A 19,460-nucleotide genomic window follows, 5' to 3' on the forward strand; every position below is an offset into this window, starting at 1 on the left:
TGGTGGAACTGGACTTGATATGTTGGTCGACACGGCGATGGCCGGCTAATGGGTGGTAGGAGGGGTCTGAGGATGATATGGTGTACCAAAGTTCAGAAAGAGATCAATGCCATAAAATCCAAGGCGGGGATAGCGAGGGAAAAGTGAGGTTGGCGAGGCTCAAACGAGTGGGATGAGGGTCGAGTAATGGGTCCGAAGTCCGGTAGTCCTGAGAGGGCTCTAAAACGGGGCGGGCATGGAAACCAGTCTGGAGCTAAGAGAAATAGCAGACGTCAAGTCGACAGCTAGACGTTTTCCGTTGGGACGTCAGACGGACGCCGTGTGTTAAGAGTGCTGTGGCGCTGACTGCAGAACGAGTCGTCTAGCAGTGGTCTGAGAAGGACGAGGTCAAGATCAGGCCCCGTGGTACAGCGGCTGTCAAGTAGGCTGAGCACGTTGGAGTGGGTGACGAGAGCTGGGTAAAGATAGAAGATTATCACGGGAAGAACGTTGGCGTGGGGAGAGATATTTCTCAGGCGTATAGAGGTAGGAAATGTAAGAGCGGGTTTGACTAGCGGGCTTTCCCAACAGGGAGTGTTGATTATGCATCTGAGCGACGATGAATTCATCAATTGAGGAGGGATCCTGCTGCACGAGAGGATGAGCTAGTGCCTCGCAGTTACATGCAGCGCACCAGGCTCTTGGGTGGGTCGAGCCTGACCCGGTTAGCCCGATGTTTGTTCGAGCGACCAGGGGCATCTGCACGGCGTTGATGATAAGACTCAGCGACAACAGGGATGCATCTTGGAGATCTGCACCGCGGACTAGATTGGTGGAGGGCAGGGTGGAGGTTCGTGCTGAGAGTGACGGGGGACGAGCGCCGAGCCCGCGTCAGCCACAAGTCCGCGAACCGAGCTGGCGCATGGCTCCCTGGGAAAAGAACAGCAAGACACCCGTACACCCGTAATGTATTCTGCAATACGGCAAAATTACTGCCACGATCGGCGGCCGCACATGCGTCAAATCAGCACCGGCGGGGGCCTTGGGCATGCCTGTAAGATACACCAATGTCTCTATATAGACGCGTTCGAGGAAACCACTAAGATTGCTGGCAGCGGTGAGTCCACCTCAGCTCTCGTTGCGAGCTATACGAAGCCTTTCGCGTCTTCATACTCCCGCAGGTAGTGATGGGCGCTACATACGAGATAACAACTCAGGTATGTCAGCATCACGCGGCTGAGTAGTGGTTGACAGGTGCCGACTCACTGGACATCTCTCGAGTCTCTCCACCCGTCTCGGAACGTAACACGATGCTCTCTCTCGTTCCGCGGCCACTAAACGAGGGAGGATAAAAGTCCTCTGTACCCTCATCCCAGAGTGATGTCGTCGAAAATATATCGATTTTCGGCAAGGTTCGCGCTTTGCAAGGCCACTGCGACAGTGGCTCACTACGCCAACCGAGAACCCCACTTCGATTCGACGCTTGCACGGCTCACTTGGATACTCCTGCTCTGTCCCCGTACTTCAGTGGGTCGTCAACTGTTTCGAACGGTGAGCCGAATGTGGCACTGGCTCTGGCGGGGCAATGATTATCGCGGGCGCCATCCATGGATAGCAGGTTCGAGTAGCGTGCTGCCTCGCGCGTACCAAACCTGCACGTGACCCCGGAACACAAAAGTGGTTCTATTACAGCTCCATGTTTAGTCAACGCAGGGCGGTTTTAGATGGCCAAGCGGTGCGCTTGACACGTCTGGATGCAGTATCCCGCCTGTAGCCACAAGCTGCTTGCTCACCGTCAAAAGTTTGTTGCAATTCAACAGTGAATTGCTTTATTTGGCGATCAGTTGCGGTCTACTCTGACAGCTCTCACTTCTGCTTTTTCCTTTGGTCGCAGACGTTACCAAAGTTCGAGGGCGGTCACTGTACACGGTGTACCGCACGAATCAGTCGGTGAACCCGGCTGTATGTACCCAGAAGCTTGCGGTATGCCGCTGGGGCTAATGTCGCGATTGCACCATCCATTCGGGGCGTAATATACACGCCTGTTAACTCATTTTTCCATGATGCAGACGATGTTGGAAGCGTTCCGCAACGCCTGACACGCCATGTATGTAGACATGCGCTCGTAGCACGACAGAGGCTACCTGAAAGCCGCAGTCGACTTTGCAAATGGCAAAGATCATCGTCTCAGCCTGAGACCTCCAACTAGAAGCCAGCAGGTATCGCTTCTTCTCAAAGCATCCTACCAGATGCGGAAACCCCACGCCAGCCCTAAGGCCGATCTTGACGGAAATAGGGTGCTCGAGCCAAACGATCGGCCCAACGAGGTCGGTCCTACGATTCGCTTCCGCTTCGGTAGCATGTCCCACGCCACATCACTGACGGGTTCGTGAAGACACGAGCAAAAATAGCGACGACGGACGATTTCGCGATACGACTCAGATTCTCAGACCAATGTGACAACAATTGCTAAGAATGGCATTCGCAAAACCTAGGGCACTCGATAACTGAAACAAGCTTGGCCTCTAACGCTCTTGCAGTCGCGTCGTGCGTTCTCCAACGCCACTGATGTTTTACGCACGGCCGACCTCATTTCCAAACTATTGTTTCGTGTCAACCGCTGCCTCACTACCACGCACGCAAGCGAGATATCCACCTGGCCATATTACAGACTGTAAATTCCTTTCTTAGAACGCGTTCGACCCGGGTCGCCTTATCTCCATCCCCTCAACCAGAAGTCTGGGCATGGCGGACCGCGGTGGGTAGGATTCAATCAACCCCAATCAAGAACACGAGGCTTGTTTTGGGCCGCAACAGTGCATATAGGCAGAGGCGAACGTGTTTCCCTGGCACGATGTACCAAGAGTTGTCTGCGTCTATGGCTGGCTGGACTGTACCAAATTGCTTGCAGCCCGCCATACAAGCGCGTCCAAAGACTCGTTCGAAAGTCTCCCACGGTCACCTTCGAGTTCGCTGCCGGTTGAATCGCGGCACTTGAGGTGAGACCTGCCTCTGGAACTCCACAATGACGTAGGCTGAGAGGTCAAGCACGCTGGAGTGGCTTGATGGCTTGAGAGTCTGTCCATATTCTGACGATGTGTGGAGGTTCGCCAGCGGCAACACCGAGCGCGGGCGGCGCCCCGACAGCCAGCTCGTCCTCCAGCAGCCAGAATCTGACGCACTGTGCAGTGCGACAACGTCATATCAAGAGCGCTTTGACAGCGCTGCTTTCGATCCATCGTGGCTTCGAATTCTCAGCGGGACAATTCACGTTCGAGTCATGGGCGACTGCGATAGGGTAGCATACGGTGCGGTCCGCGAGAAGGTTATGGATAAGGCCGCCCGAAGCTCTTCACAGTGATGCTGGACGCCTGTCGGAAATTGATAGCATCAAAGCATTGTTAGGTTGTGTCAGCTTTCTCAATTGAGTTTCGCACTCGCATGCGACATCTTTGAAGTTTGAACGAGAACGAACAGCTCATGATCGTCATGAAATCTCCGTGATCGCCCATTGGACGGAACTGCAACGCGGGAGCGGAGCTGCGATGGACTGTCTGCCGAGAGATCCCGCTATGAAGAGATCGCGCGCCTGTCAGACACTGAGACACTATAGCAACGTGGATAGGTAGTATTTTCAGGTTCCGGTTCCCCGTCCGGCACATGATGCTTACTACAGCCCGTCTGAAGACTGCTCACTTGTTCACCGTTTGCGACTGTGGACGATAAGAGCAACGCGACCACCGCGGCAGTTTCACACAGAGGATGACAGCATTTCCCGCAAACCATTCGCAATGATCATCGATGACGATCATGCAGGGCTTATGTACAGAAATATTGGTGGCCCAGCAGAAGCTCCCAATAGATGCTAGCGTTCTCAGCGGTTGCGCTAACAGACTGCAAGCTCCCCTCATTCCAAGATTCTGGGGATCTACTCACCAGCAATCTCAAACGGCAAGCCGCAAGCCGCAGAAGGGCGACAATGAATACCAAGAAAGCAGCACCAGAACGTTTATCAAGGAAGTCGAGGTGGCTTAAACCTTTAGCCTGCGGGTACAAGACGCGTTCGGTCTGACTGCTCCCATTGGGGCAACAGCAACAGGCTGTCGGGAATCACACCACTTGCTGCGCATCTGTCAGCTGTAATCGAGGAATGCTTTGGATGTATGCAATGCGACATCCAACTTGAATCTGGTAGGTCCGCCTTCGTACGAGACTCGCGCATCTCGCCACGTCTTGTTTGGCAAGGAATTTCTAGATGATTACTTGCAGCTGGAGGAGCTCCGTGGGTCACGGAATACCGCAACGCTCTTCGGCATTATTCCCAACCAAACAACCTTGCACACTGTGCGGAAGCCCTATCGAATCCGTTAGTACGATCTGCTATGCCTGTCTAGGAAATGGCCTCGCGCTTGCGTTACTTCCGCGAGTTTGCACTACTATACGGATGCACATCTAGTTGTAATGTGTTCCTTCGCTATCGGGCTCTAAGCATCACCAAATCTCACTAGTCTCCACAATCTCTCCGATGGCATTGCAAGGCAACATACGATGGACATCAGCTTTGCGCTCAGCTTCTGGCCCATGATTGCGATTTCATAATGACACCACGGCTCAGCTTTGCGCTCAGCACACACAAACTTCGCAAGGAAGCTCCCGCTGCTAGGCGCTCACTAGTGCTCTTGACAGCGGATGCTTGTGTTCCTTGTGGCGTTCAGAGCGTGTTCTAGGCTTGCCCTAACCCACCAGTGTGTGTGTAGACGACGACATGATCTCAGTCTTCATGTTCACATGTTGAAAGGAAGATAGATGTAAAGACTCGGCGTGCACACAACAAACGCGACAATCCATCCCACCCATATGGTTACCGTCTCAGCGAAGCAGGTCAGCTGCGAGCTGGATCTTGCACAACTGAGGTTGATCTTCTAGTCGCGAGCGCTCTCTAGCGAAGACGAAAACTCTTCTTGCCATGTCCGTTGGAAAGAGCGAGTCTAGATCTGTGTTCAAGGGGAAGATTAGTATACAATGTGCGGCCTATCGTGGGTAGATCGTGCCTACTTAAACGCATGGTCGCAGACGATGGTAAGTGAGCTGGCCGTGATCCTCAAGGGAGCAAGACTACAGTACAGCCTCACGGTATCACGCCACGTTTTTATGCTAGATTAAGTACATGCCTTATCTCGGACGGCGCATTATCCTCAGCTCGCGGTTCCTACGCTGTCATGCAGTCGCTATCTTAATCGCTTGAAGATATGGTATTCAGGTGCAGTAAGCGGTTTATATGATTGTGGCTGTTCTTGTCTGCTATACTTCTTTATCGGCAGGGACTGCACCAGTGCAGCGGAAGCGAAATCCTCGTATCACGCTTTTACCCTCAAACGCGGCTCCTGGAAAGCGGACCGAGAGGGCCTCGCCGGGTCGGTACTTGTCTCTGATGGCCGCGCAATCTAAATTGTCAATTTCTATCCATGATTTGTCGACGAGCCAACTTTGCCGACTGCGGCTCCAGTACGTATATTGTCTTACTTGCGTTCTTCTCCCTTTCATTGCATTTATCCCGTAATGTACGTGCATGAGAAATCCGGATCCCCAGGCAGTCACAATCTCGCAAGCGGCCTGCGAGGCGAATGTGTAATGTACTAAATCAGGGTTGCGAACGGGTTTACCGAGTCGCCTACATCCTTGCTCCGTTTGCTATATCAGGAGTGTACTCATCACTATAGTAACACGAACATCATGCCGAGGCCAAACTTGCCTATCCCAGAATCAAGAAGAACACGCGAAGTGCTGCGGTAGCATGCTCCATTGTCCATCGAGTCCAGAGCCCGGGGTCATATTGCTGGCGACAGGCAGTACCACGACATCTGATGTGGCTTCGCATGCGACGGAGCAGCGCTCCGGATGATTGACGGTAGGATGCTCGTGTCCGTGTTCACATTTCAAGCATACCGAAGAACCGAAACTTACGCGGTATTGAAACCATTACACAAATTTGTGAAGCCAGAGCAGACCCTGCATCGTACCTGTAGGCATCAAAACCATCGCTTCTTCCGCAGTCTGACGGAGACAACGAGCCGCTGTCAAACGCCGCTACTTGCGCTCGCACGACCATGACTTCAAGTCGTGTAACGAGCTAGATTATGCACCACGAGTTTTGATGCATAGCTTCAACGTGGCTCAGTGCTCACGCGCGTGGCTTCCCTTGAGCACACGGTGCTACGAACTGTCCACGGGTCTCAGAAGTCCATGGCACAGAAGGTCCGCCCGAGGGGTCGAAGGCGTCATGATGCAGTCGATGAAAGCCGTACCGTGATACCAGATCGGGTAGTACAAGCATCGGACCTTGAAAGCGTTACATGCAGCGTCGCTACGGCACGATAATGTCTGAAGACTGATGAAGACGATTTATACTAGAAATGAATGATACCTACAGTGCTACAAGCACGGTGATCACTCACTATTCGACTTGTCTCACGGTTCAGCGGTGAGATGGCTCATGCATTCTCACGATGTACGGCCTGACGAAAATGCTGTGTACATGCGCTTTTCGTGAAAAGCCTCCTTTTGGACACAACAAGGAAGTAATGATGCCTGGAAAGGCTCGATTCAGTCCGCATCAACACTCCAAGAGCTGCTGACTGAACTACAACAGGTCTATGACGGCGTTGTGGACATGTTACACCGTGATCTAAACGAGCTGTTCCTTGTTGCCCTTTAATAATTAGAGAGCCACCTAGATACTCAGACACGTTGCAGCGCCTACAAATATTTAAGTATGCTTGTGGAACTGGCAATCATCCTTCGCACTATGGCGTCGAATATTGACATACAGAGAGCAAAGGTACTGCTAACCCTGACAAAGGTATTACAAAAAATTGTGATAGGATTCTTCGTCCTGTTGTAACCCCAAAATTCTACATGTTTGTTGGAATTGAGGTGCGGTATATCTTTCGTTTGCCGATGAAACCCGAAAGGAACTCACAACTCCACTGTGCACCGGCTTGATGGTCTATATCGTCACCGAACATGCGATTACAACTACTTGCAGCCTCGAATACTGGCACATAGCCTTCGGAACATGATGACCCACTCCGAACGCAACGCTTCTCCATTAAAGCTCTCCACCATTACCCATGAGACTTCGCCCAATCTTGTTATTATCATGACCGATAGTCACTTAATTGAAGGGGTCGAGTGTATGCTTACTTGTACAGCGGCCCCACCCTATGCTGGGATCGGTTCGGACTATAATAGACGGCTATCAAAGCCGCTGTGGATGGAGAAGAGCTGTCATCATGGGATTCTCGGTCCCCGCGGAGGAAATTCGGTGTCTGATCTCGAGAGGTTTTACTGTAAACTAATGCAACATAGCACGTAACAATTGTCTCTTCACATGGATGCGACTCATGTTCTAGCGATGTTTGGCACTGTACAAGATCATGGTTATAGGATGTCATGACGTGACGAAGTGGATTTCATTGTTGGACAGTCGACGAATAAGTCTCAGTGACCTGCAGACTGGATTTTCGTGAGCATCGAGAACATCATTTCTTCTCATTATTCACGCCATTGCAAGCAGTCCCTCCTTTGGACGTTTAGTGCGTTAAGTGCTCGTGGAATACGTTATCCAGAGCTACCCGAGGTCGTTAGCGACGGTCGCAGACACGATCAGCCTCGCAGCAGTGAAATAACACACAGCAAAACCATGCCCTAACACTGTCCCTGCGTTTGAGGCAAATTTATTGATATCGGTGATTCTAGATCTTGCTGTTGAAGCGACGGTCCGGCGCGAAGATGCGCTAAGCCTCGTCGTCATTCGCCGCCACGCTATTGTTTCAAGATCCAACCAAGATCAAGCGGATCCTAAGCGATCGCTTTAGCCGCTGACACTTGCTGCACTTGGATAAAAGGGGCGCTAACGATGCTGCAGCTCGTTCCCATGTCTTCTCGTGGGGTGTTCGCTGATCGCGGAAGAAAGCTCCGCGCGCTAGAACAAACTACGGAGTGTCGTTGTGCCAGATCTGACCTTCGAGACCTGAATTATGGAATCCTTCGACATTGATGACGCCTATTGTCGTCGGATGCTTACGCTTCGTTGATGTGGACTGGTTTCTGGATCCAAAACAGCCAGGCTGATAGATGCGTGTGTCGACTGCATGGGTTGCACACAAAATGCTCGCATCATCGATCTTGCCGTTGCCTTCGGCCCGCCTCTGTCACCTCTACGGCCCGTTAGTCGTCGAACTAGACGAATATTGCCTCGCTTGGGGAACTTGATGTGTTGAGATAGTGAGGAAGCACTAAGTCTTCGATGATGCTCCCAGTGTTGGCGGGGTTAGCCAGTTACGGCAAGGATCTAACGCCTATTTGGAGTCGTCGAACGGGCTTGGAGAGTGAGTCGGTTCCGGCGCGGCTGGTCACGAGATGAAGATATCTTCGAGCACGAGACTTTCTAACCTCAAAGCGATGAGTTTTGCTTACTGGCACATGGACAAATACCGCAATGTACTGCCCCTTTCCGAGCTTCTTCCTAATTTCCGCCTTTACTTCCCGTGTGCATCAATATTGGTTCGGGATTTGCTGAGCTTAACATGAGGCCAGACGGAGCCCTGTACGTTTCCCGTTACGCTAACGCAAACGTTCCGGACTGTCCCACCAATTGTCCATACGAGATGTCTAAGCTGGTCGCGATCTTCGAGATGATGATTGTATGAGGCGACAATTTGGCGAGCGCGGTGATCACTGTTGCGGCATTGAGTTGATGCCAGCTGTGAGCAAAGTCTGTCACGCATGTACCCACAAGCCGCATAACAGGATCGGTTATGCCAGTCCGTAGCCTGCCTTCATGACAAGGGCTGTGGTGGATACTGATCCCGCTACGCATAATCGGTACAGCATCCTGCTGCTGCTGTGAGCATCATGCATCTTGAAGTAGTGGCGGTAGGGAAATTAAAAGTCGAGACTAGTTCTACTGTGGAGAGATACGTGTAAAGTTGGGACCTCCTTCTCAACAATGTACCGCTGCATGTATCCGGACAAGAACTTTGGTCGACGTGGGGCCGGCGCTACAGCTGCAGCGTGCGTGGTGCATCTGTCGACTGTGCTAATGTGTAGAACAGCTGGCTGATAGCCTGCGAGCACACGGGCATCTATCACATGCTCGCCTGTAGTTGTTGAGAGAGCTGTTGACCAAGTCCATGCTCTGCAGGATACACCTGGCGACTCTTCGGTCGCTAGCAGAAGGGAATGTTCTCGGACTAGCAGCGCGCATCAAGAGTATGTAGCTGGGTTTGACACTTGATAGTATAGGTACCATTGGAAGTGGAACTGCATCACATGCACTGTACCCCTTTTTTCATGCTGTTGGTGTATATGCGCGGGTACGTGCCGTTCCTGAATGCTGCTATCAATGCAGCGAGGGAAAAGTAACTCCAGTGAAGAAAAGAGAAAGAGATGCGGTGGGTATGTGCTGAAAGGGGAAAAAGCGTCTTGTAGAAAAGGAAAAGTGACCTGAGCGCCTAGCACTACTCGATATAATCTGCGACATGGTGCCAAACAGAGTCGATGGTCCTTTTGGGGCGTCGAAGAGAGTGTGAAACGTGAGTCGAGAGGAACCATTTCAGGGCTTCTCGAAGCACCCAGGGCGATTTAACTTTGCGCCTCGCAATACATGCGATTGGCTACGCGATTCGCGACGCGAACGAACTCCACATACCGTCGCGTTTCGCAGAGTAGCAAAACGAGATCCACAAAGTGAGGTTCTATTCTCAGCGTCAAACATGAAGTCTCGCACGACGGTATGCATCTGGCTGCTGTCAGGGACAGGCGTGGCAGACGGTTGGCCAGGTGTGGCTGGGTAGCGAGCGACACGTGTGGCCGGCGGTGAGGCGCGGCAGAAAACGCACCGTCGATCGTTGGCGGATTTGCTTATTCGGTTCTCCGCTCTCCGTGATGAACGTCACCTCGTAATCACGAACACGCTCATCTCTAGCACGCTCGATAACGCTTTCGCGGGTGGCCCAGCCGCGCCACGAAGCTCATCAACAGCCTCCAGCCAGTCCCCATTGATGCTACAGGGGACGTCACGCCTCGCGACCGCGTTCTCACGACGTCCGTCCGAGCTTGCAGTCCGTTCGTTTCGACCACGACCCAACGCCAGGAGACGCACGGAAACAAGCGAGGACCGCCCGGATCTGCCGTGATGTGCTCAGAGATACCCTAGCAATCTCTAGACTGGGTGCTCTACCTTATACGCCCGGACTACCGTCTGTGGCGCCGATAACAGGGACACCGGAATCTGAGTTGAGCTGACTGTAGCACACGCAGGAAGAAGATCGCTCAGCCTACAGCCATCTGATTCCGCACTGGGAGAGCGCCATGCAGATACACCGAGCAGTTCGTCAACGGCGCTCACTGTGTGGCTGATGGCTTGGACGCCTAGGCCCCACCATGGTCAAACATCCACTTTTCTCCCAAAGAATGGTTTTGCCCTATGTGTTTATTCGCAGACCAACCCGAATAGGCCAGTCCGATGAGCTGGCGCTCCGACGATCTCTGTGAGAGTATGCGACTCCCAGTTTCCGAGACGTGGGCCTTGCCTCCTGCTAGCCCTTACCAGCAAGCACCTCCACCCAGCTACGAGTCCGAGCGGGGACTCCAGAAGCTTGATTGACGTCTGCAACGCTGTGGAACCACTCTATTTGGCGCATGCTTGACGAGACGCTGACTGAGATTCGGTAGCTTCTGGTATCCGCAGCCGTATCATATTGCCTCCTGGCTTATCAACACCATGGTTTGGCCTAGCATCGCTTGGTATACTTCGGTTCAACGTGTCGACGACCCGAACAACACAATTAGCCACGAGGGCATGACACGGATACACCACGAGGAACCTGGTAGACTTACAGACCCAACAGTTGCTTGGTGCCTGTAGTACTAAGCATGGACATCGACAGGGTTTGCTGCGAACAGCTTCGACATGTCGACTTTACCATCATCAATTCATCCTGACTGCATACACCTAAGCCTGAACTCGCTTGGAAGATGCTGTAATTGATAGTAGAACCCACGGACGCCATGTCTATCGACCCCGGCTTATGGGAGGGGATCCGACACACTAACCCCGAATTTGAGACAGCGCCCCTACTATCCAGGTCCCCACGTCTCATGTTTGCTATCATCCGCGACGCATTGGCTCAATACCTCAGCCGCTGGTCTCCACACTTAGCATGCGCCATCTATCAATAGGTATGGAGGCACTCGGCGACATACCCGGCACCTGCACGCCATTGACCCTCGGAGCATGGCTGGACTATCCAAGACAGGAAGTGGTCCGCGGTCCACTCTCGCTCTCACGTCAATATGTTTCTGCAGTACTTCGTTCCGCAATACATGGATGTTACAGATCCGGCATCCACTGTGCTTGTCATCGCGCGATTCACGCCCTGACCACCTTCTTGACATCTTACGCCTATCATCCCCTCCTAGTCCTATACATATAGGAGCGCCTCGACACCCAAGAGACTTTCAATCCCATCCATTCTCATCCAGTTTCTTGGGCCACTACCCAGACACCAAGTACCATATTCCTCTACTGGATCAGAGTTCCTTTCTCCATCGAATACCCTTGCCATACTTCAACCTTGAAGTCCATTCATCTACTACCACATCCTCCTTCTGTGAGGATCTTCTGCCTTATACGGCACTAACTTCTACTATTTTTCCAACTTTTTATTAATTCTTTTATACCCTTGCCATCATGAACGTCCTCATCTTCGGAGACCAAACCGCCGACCAGTACCCGCTCCTGCGGAAGGCCTGCACCTGGAAGAACAACTCGACCCTGACGAGCTTTCTCGACAGAGTCAGTCAAGTAGTCCGCGAAGAGGTGCAGAAGCTGCCACGAACACAGCGAGACCAAATTCCCAACTTTTTGACAACATGGGATCTTATCGAAGCATACTATGCTAAGGGACTGAAGGTTCCTCAGCTAGAGAGCTGTATGGTCACCATTGCGCAGCTGTCGCACTACATTGGGTCAGTACCTACCTGCGCATCTCAGCCAGCTTTGCTAACTTTCTAGATACTATGCCGAGAACCCCTCAGACCTGAAGAACCCGGCAAACACTCGAGTAGTCGGTCTTTGCACCGGGCTGCTCGCAGGGTCTGTTGTTGCTTCCGCGCGGTCCCTGAGCGAGCTTCTTCCCCTTGCCATCGAGGCTGTCCGCATCGCTTTCCGCACCGGCACTGTTGTTGGTGCCGCGAAGGAGGCGCTAGAACAGACTCCTGTTCCCAAGGAGACATGGTCCACCATCGTGACCAGCATTTCCGAGAAGGCCGCCAAAGACGCAATTACTGCGTTCCACCAGGAGCAGCGGATACCGACCTTGGCGCAAGCCTACATTAGCGCCGTTAGCACCATGGCTCTGACCATCAGCGGCCCGCCGTCCACCACCAAGCGCCTGCTCCAGAGTGACGCCTTCAAGGGTTGCACTCGGGTATCCATCCCGGTTTACGCCCCCTACCATGCTGCCCACCTTTACACTGAGGCCGATATCGACCAGATTCTCGACAAGGATGCTACCAGGCATTTGCAGCAATTCCGTCCGCTTTCTCTGGTGCACTCCGCTTCCACCGGCGAGTGCCACACTGCCACCAGCACATTGGACCTCATCCGAACTGCGCTCACTGAGATCCTTGTTGAGTCAGTTCGATGGGACAACTTGCTCTCGGAGGTTGTGTCTCAGGTCACTGCTACATCTAGCCAAGACTGCTCCGTATCCGCTATCGGTGTCACTTCCATCACCAACAGCCTTGTTTCCGCGCTGAAGAGTGGAGGACAGTCATCGGTCACAGCCCGCGATCACACTTCCTGGGTGGCCGCTGAGCATGACAGCCGCGGTCGCACCCAAAATGACAAGATCGCCATCGTTGGCATGTCGGGTCGTTTCCCCAGTGCTGCCAACCCTGATGCACTCTGGGACCTCCTCGAGAAGGGTCTCGACGTCCATCGGGAGGTGCCTTCGGATCGCTTCGACGCAAAAGCCCACTGCGATCCTACTGGCAAGGGCAAGAACAAGAGCCACACGCCCTTCGGCTGCTTCATCGATGAGCCTGGTCTATTCGACCCCCGCTTCTTCAACATGTCTCCTCGTGAGGCTGCCCAGACTGACCCTATGGGCCGTCTTGCCCTTACTACGGCATACGAGGCTCTCGAGATGTCTGGATATGTTCCCAACCGCACCCCATCGACGAAGCTCGAGCGCATCGGTACCTTCTACGGTCAGACTTCCGACGATTGGCGTGAGATCAACGCAGCTGAGAACATTGACACCTACTTCATCACTGGTGGTGTGCGAGCCTTCGCGCCCGGTCGCATCAACTACTACTTCAAGTTCTCCGGCCCCTCCTACAGTGTTGACACTGCCTGTTCGTCTTCGCTCGCTGCGATCCAGCTTGCCTGCACTTCGCTCTGGGCTGGTGACTGCGACACCGCTTGTGCTGGAGGTCTGAACGTCCTCACCAACCCCGACATTTTCTCTGGTCTCAGCAAGGGCCAGTTCTTGTCGAAGACTGGCAGCTGCAAGACTTATGACAACGACGCCGATGGTTACTGCCGTGGTGATGGTTGTGGTTCAGTGGTACTCAAGCGCTACGAAGACGCCATTGCGGACAAGGACAACATTCTCGGATGTATTCTTGGCGCCGCTACCAACCACAGCGCCGAGGCTGTGTCCATCACCCACCCCCACGCCGGAGCGCAGGAGTATCTCTACAACAAGGTCCTCTCCAACGCCGGTGTCGATGCCCATGACATCAGCTACGTTGAGATGCACGGAACTGGTACCCAGGCCGGTGACGGTATCGAGATGACTTCCGTCACCAATGCCTTTGCACCCCGCCACCGCCAGCGTCGCCCTGAACAAACCCTCCATTTGGGTGCGATCAAGGCTAACATTGGTCACGGTGAAGCTGCCTCTGGTATCAACTCCTTGGTCAAGGTCTTGATGATGATGAAGAAGAACGCCATCCCTGCCAATGTTGGTATCAAGGGTGTCATGAACAAGACTTTCCCCAAGGATCTCGGCCAGCGCAATGTCCACATCTCGACCACCCAAGTTCCATGGCCCCGCAACGGTGCTGAGAAGCGCAAGATCTTCTTGAACAACTTCTCCGCTGCCGGTGGTAACACTGCCGTCATCCTTGAGGATGCGCCTCTTCCTGAGGCCCCCAAGGGTGTCGACCCCCGCACCATGCACATGGTGACTGTCAGCGCCAGGTCCATCTCCTCGCTTAAGAAGAACATCAACAACCTGATGCAGTTCCTCGATGAGACTCCTTCAGTCACTCTCCCCAGCCTGGCATACACCACCACAGCTCGCCGCATTCAGCACAACTACCGCGTCGCATTCTGTGTGTCTGACATCTCCAAGGTGAAGGACGGTCTCCAGGCTCAGATTAAGGACACCTACAGCCCCCTTCCCATGGTGCCCACCAAGACTGCCTTCACTTTCACTGGTCAAGGATCCCAGTACACAGGTCTCGGTCAAAAGCTTTACGAAGATCTGGAGACCTTCAGGATTGACATCGATCAGCTCGACAAGGTCGCCCGCATGCATGACCTTCCATCCATCCTGCCTCTCCTGACAGGTACGGACGTCGCGACTCTTTCTCCAGTCGTCGTACAGCTTGGTATGGCCTGCATTCAGGTTGCCCTCGCTCGCATGTGGGCCTCTTGGGGTGTCAAGCCCGTAGCTGTCATTGGTCACAGTCTCGGCGAATACGCTGCTCTTCACGTTGCCGGCGTCATCTCTGCCAGCGACATGGTTCTCCTCGTCGGTCGTCGTGCTCAACTCCTCGAGCAGGAGTGCACTGCCAACACTCATGGCATGCTTGCCGTCAAGGGCAGCGTTGAGGCCATCACCGCCGCTCTCGGAGAGAAGATGACTGAGATTGCCTGCATGAACGGACCCGAAGAGACTGTTCTCTGTGGCACTGTCGACCTAGTAGACTCCATCAACGAGGCGCTCGCATCCAAGGGCTTCAAGGCCACGAAGCTGAACGTTCCTTTCGCGTTCCACTCTGCCCAGGTCGAGCCCATCCTTGAGAAGTTCAAGGCTGCAGCTGCATCCGTCGCCTTCAACGCCCCCGTCGTCGCGGTCATGTCTCCTCTCACTGGCGAGATCATCCGCGAGGCTGGCATCATTGGTCCGGATTACCTGGCCCGCCACGCCCGTGAGACTGTCAACTTCTGGACCGCTCTCACGACTGGTCAGAATGACAAGCTCTTCGATGCTAAGACTGCCTGGCTCGAAGTCGGTGCTCATCCTGTCTGCAGTGGCATGGTGAAGTCTTCCCTTGGTGGAGCACCTGTCGCAGCTGGATCTCTCCGCCGCAACGAGGACCCGTGGAAGACTCTCTCCAACAGCATCACTACCCTCTACCTTGCTGGTGTCTACGTCGACTTCAACGAGTACCACAGGAAGTTCAATGATGCACATGAGATGTACACTCTTCCCACATACGCTTTCGACTCCAAGAAGTACTGGCTCGACTACCACAACAACTGGACCCTTACCAAGGGCGAGGTCCTTGAAGCTCCCACCGCCGTCAAGGCCATTGAGGCTGCGCCAGCTATGGATGCTCCATCCAAGTTGTCCACTACCTCCTGCCACAAGATCGTTCGGGAAGAGCTCCACGCCAACTCTGGTACTGTTGTCGTACAGTCAGATCTTTCTGACCCCAAGTTGAAGGCCACCATCACTGGTCATCAGGTCAATGGCACACCTCTTACGCCTTCTTCTCTCTACGCTGACCAGGCCATGACTGTCGCGGACTATCTCTACCAGCAGCTTCGTCCTGGCACCGCCACTCCTGGCCTCAACGTCTGCTCCATGGAGGTCACCAAGACCCTTATTCCTCAGTACCCTCCTCCCGCCAGCGGCCAGCACCTGCAGATTGAGGGTAACGCAGATCTAGAGACTGATCAAGTCCAGATCACCTTCCGTACAGTCTCTGCCGATGGCTCCAAGGTCCTTGCTGAGCATGCTGTCGGTATCGTCAAGTACGAGTCTATCGACGCCTGGAAGGAAGAGTGGGGTCGCATCCAGTACATGGTGCAGGCTCAGATCAACAGCCTCGAGCAGAAGCTTCAGACTGGTGCCGCCCACAAGGTTCTCCGCGGCATGGCTTACAAGCTCTTCAAGGCTCTTGTAACCTACGCCGACAACTACCGCGGCATGGAAGAAGTCATCCTTGACGGTAAGGAGACCGAAGCCACCGCTCAGGTCCAATTCCAGACCACTGCGGCCGACGGAGAGTTCTTGTGCTCACCATACTGGATCGACTCTCTGGCACATCTTTCGGGATTCATTGTCAATGCTTCCGACCATCTTGACTCTGAGAACTCCGTCTACATCTCGCACGGATGGGGATCGATCAAGATTGCAGGAAAGCTTTCGCCCCAGAAGAAGTACCGCTCCTACGTCCGCATGCAGCCTGCTCCTGGCAACATCTCCGTCGGTGATGTCTACATCATGGACGGCGCTGAGATAATCGGTATGGTCATGGGCCTCAAGTTCCAGAACATCCCCCGTCGCGCTCTCAACATCATGATGCCACCTTCTGGCAAGGCCGCTGCTGCCCCCGCCGGTAAGGCTGCCGCTAAGCCTGCCCCCAAGGCGCTCCCCGCTGCTGCACCAGTCAAGGCCACCAAGGCAGCCAAGCCTGTCGCTAAAGCCGCCGCTAAGCCTGCTAAGGCCGCGAAGGCTGTCAAGACTGCCGCTCCCGCTGGTGTCACCTCCAAGGTCATGAAGATCGTGGCTGAAGAGATCGATGTCGACATGTCTGAGCTGGTCGACGAGGCTGCGTTCGAGAACCTCGGTGTCGACTCCCTCCTGTCTTTGACCATCTCCGCCAGGTTCCGCGAGGACCTTGACATGGACATTCCTTCTACTCTCTTCACTGACTGCTCCACGGTCGGAGAATTGAAGAAGCACTTCTCTCAATACGATGGCGCTGTCGTTGTTGAGGACGACTCTTCCGATACTTCCGATGAGCCTTCCGACTCCACCCCATTCGAGGCTGCCGAAGAGAATGATGACACACCCGCCAGCTCAGCAGGTAGTGAGGATGGCGAGGAAGAAGTCAAGACCTCCACCGAGGCTGGCGCCAGTCTCGCGCGCAAGCTTGTCGCCGAGGAAATGGGTGTTGATGTCTCTGAGATCACCGATGACCTCGACCTCACTGACATTGGCATGGACTCCCTCATGAGTCTCACCATTCTCGGCTCCATGCGCGAGGCTACCGGTCGCGATCTTCCTGCTGACTTTCTCACTGTCAATGTCACCATCAAAGACATCGAGACTGCTCTTGATATGCGCCCTAAGCCGCAGCAGCAGGCGAAGGTTGCCAAACCCGCTGCTAAGGTTTCGGCCCAACCCCCTCAACTCGCTGAAGTGAACAAGAAGCTCGCTTCCCTTCCTGATGTCTCCCACCTTCCCCCGGCCACCTCTGTCCTCCTTCAGGGTAATCCCAAGATCGCCACCAAGAAGTTCTTCTTGGTTCCTGATGGCTCCGGTAGCGCAACCAGTTACATCTCCATCCCCAACATCTCTACCGACATGGCTGTGTACGGGCTTAACTGCCCGTTCATGAAGTGCCCCGAGAAGTGGAGCTGTGGTGTTGAAGGTGTCTCTCGCCTGTACCTCTCTGAGATCAAGCGTCGTCAGCCTCAGGGCCCGTACATCGTCGGTGGATGGTCCGCTGGTGGTGTCATGGCCTACGAGGTTGCTCAGCAACTCGTCAACTCTGGAGAGCAAGTTGAGAACCTCGTTCTCATCGATGCCCCATGCCCCGTCGCTCTTGACCCTCTTCCCGCTCGTCTCCACATTTTCTTCGACCAGATAGGCCTCCTCGGTACTGGCAAGCCCGGCGGTACTCCCTCTTGGCTCCTTCCTCACTTCGCGTCCGCTATCCAGAACCTCAAGGACTACGACCCGAAGCCCATGAACCCCAGAATCGCCCCTCCTGTCCTCGCCATCTGGTGCACCGACGGTGTCTGCCCCAACCCTGAGGATCCCCGCCCTCCCCCAGGTGAGGGAGAGGACCCAGCGCCCATGAAGTGGCTTCTCAACAACCGTACCGACTTCTCCGACAACGGTTGGGCACAGCTTCTCCCCAAGGAGAACTTCCAATACGCCGTCATGGGCGGTAACCACTTTACTATGATGAAGGGTGAACACGTAAGTCACTCCACTCCTACTATCTTCTCAACGACATACTAACAGCATATCAGGGTGTCACACTAGGCAAGCTCATCCAGCAAGGTCTCAAGCTATAAGCTTCGACTCGCATCCATTCACTCATAGACTTTGTGTATATCGCAAATTGCATGCATCTCCTTTGTTCAAGTGTTGAATATCGAGATGTTGGCGTTGGGCTCTCGGTTACTTGTCTTTGGCATGGCGCTGGCGAAGCTGTCATGACTTGATGGCGTTGGGATTTTACCTTCTTGTGGCTTCATTTGTCCTTTACTTCACGCACACGTCGCGCTTTTTCTCATGTTCACGCACGTTATGATTTTACACTGTACTTAATGCTTGGTTTACCCATAATGGCAAGGGTTTGTTCATAACATTTGGTCTTCATTGCATCGTGATACTGCCTCGTCTGCCCTTCATGACCCTTCAGCCTCGCCTCACCCCCATGGCAGTGCTGCTTTGCTCACCCTGTCTTGCTTCCTCAGCGCTACTTCCACACTCTGCCGTCTTTGCTCTCGCATAGGTGACTTGATCATAGCTCCAAGATTCGGCCACCCAGTCAAGACATTGACCCCTGAGAACTACCTCCGGCTCCACAGTCCGACAGCCATGGTCTCATGAAGAGCCTCAAGCCCAGGCTCATGTTCTCTGCATTTGTTGGGATTCCAAATATCACCCCCACGACCCTATATGTAATCGACGTGTAATACCTCCAGTTACTTGCTTGCATGACAGCGCCATCTCCGAATCAACCCTGTACATGATCGTAGACCCGCGTAGACGTGAAACCACCCCAGGTCCCACCAACAATCCACATCCATGTCTTGCCACGCCTTTGACAGGTCTCTCCGCCGGGACCAAGGGTGTTCTGCTCTATTTACCCAGGTGGCTGCAGGTACAACGAACCACCCGACTCGCGGATAAATCCGTGCATGTTCGATCCTCAAATCGCACATCTCGATAACGTACCCGTTATCCCGTCAACCACACAACCGCTCATGCGAGATAGATTAAGCTTTGTCTAGCACGATCCAGATGGCCCCAGTCCGCAGTGAAGGGTCTCTTCCCATGCGCAATGCAACAGCGGTCCGACGGGAACGCCGTTGGGCGGTTACAAACATATCTTTGCGTCTCCGGACGATCAGCCATCGTACAGCGGGCGTTCCTATAGTACTACTGCATATTGTTTTTGGACATGAAGAAGTTCGGTACCGACGTGCGAGG

General features: G+C 53.8%; 1 protein-coding gene across 1 annotated transcript; it reads left to right on the forward strand.

Moving 5' to 3' along the window:
• Nucleotides 1-11,734: 11,734 nt before the first annotated feature.
• PKS1 (Type I Iterative PKS) lies at nucleotides 11,735-18,316 on the forward strand (the record flags this gene model as incomplete). The annotated part of the gene is made up of 3 exons (XM_051443870.1): nucleotides 11,735-12,012; nucleotides 12,059-18,218; nucleotides 18,272-18,316. 3 exons carry the CDS (start codon nucleotides 11,735-11,737, stop codon nucleotides 18,314-18,316), a joined length of 6,483 nt encoding a protein of 2,160 aa, XP_051305365.1.
• Between the last annotated feature and the right edge of the window lie 1,144 nt (nucleotides 18,317-19,460).

This window comes from Alternaria arbusti (assembly GCF_024043155.1).
Source record: "Alternaria arbusti strain BMP 1465 chromosome Unknown scaffold_3, whole genome shotgun sequence".
NCBI classification, from domain to species: domain Eukaryota; kingdom Fungi; phylum Ascomycota; class Dothideomycetes; order Pleosporales; family Pleosporaceae; genus Alternaria; species Alternaria arbusti.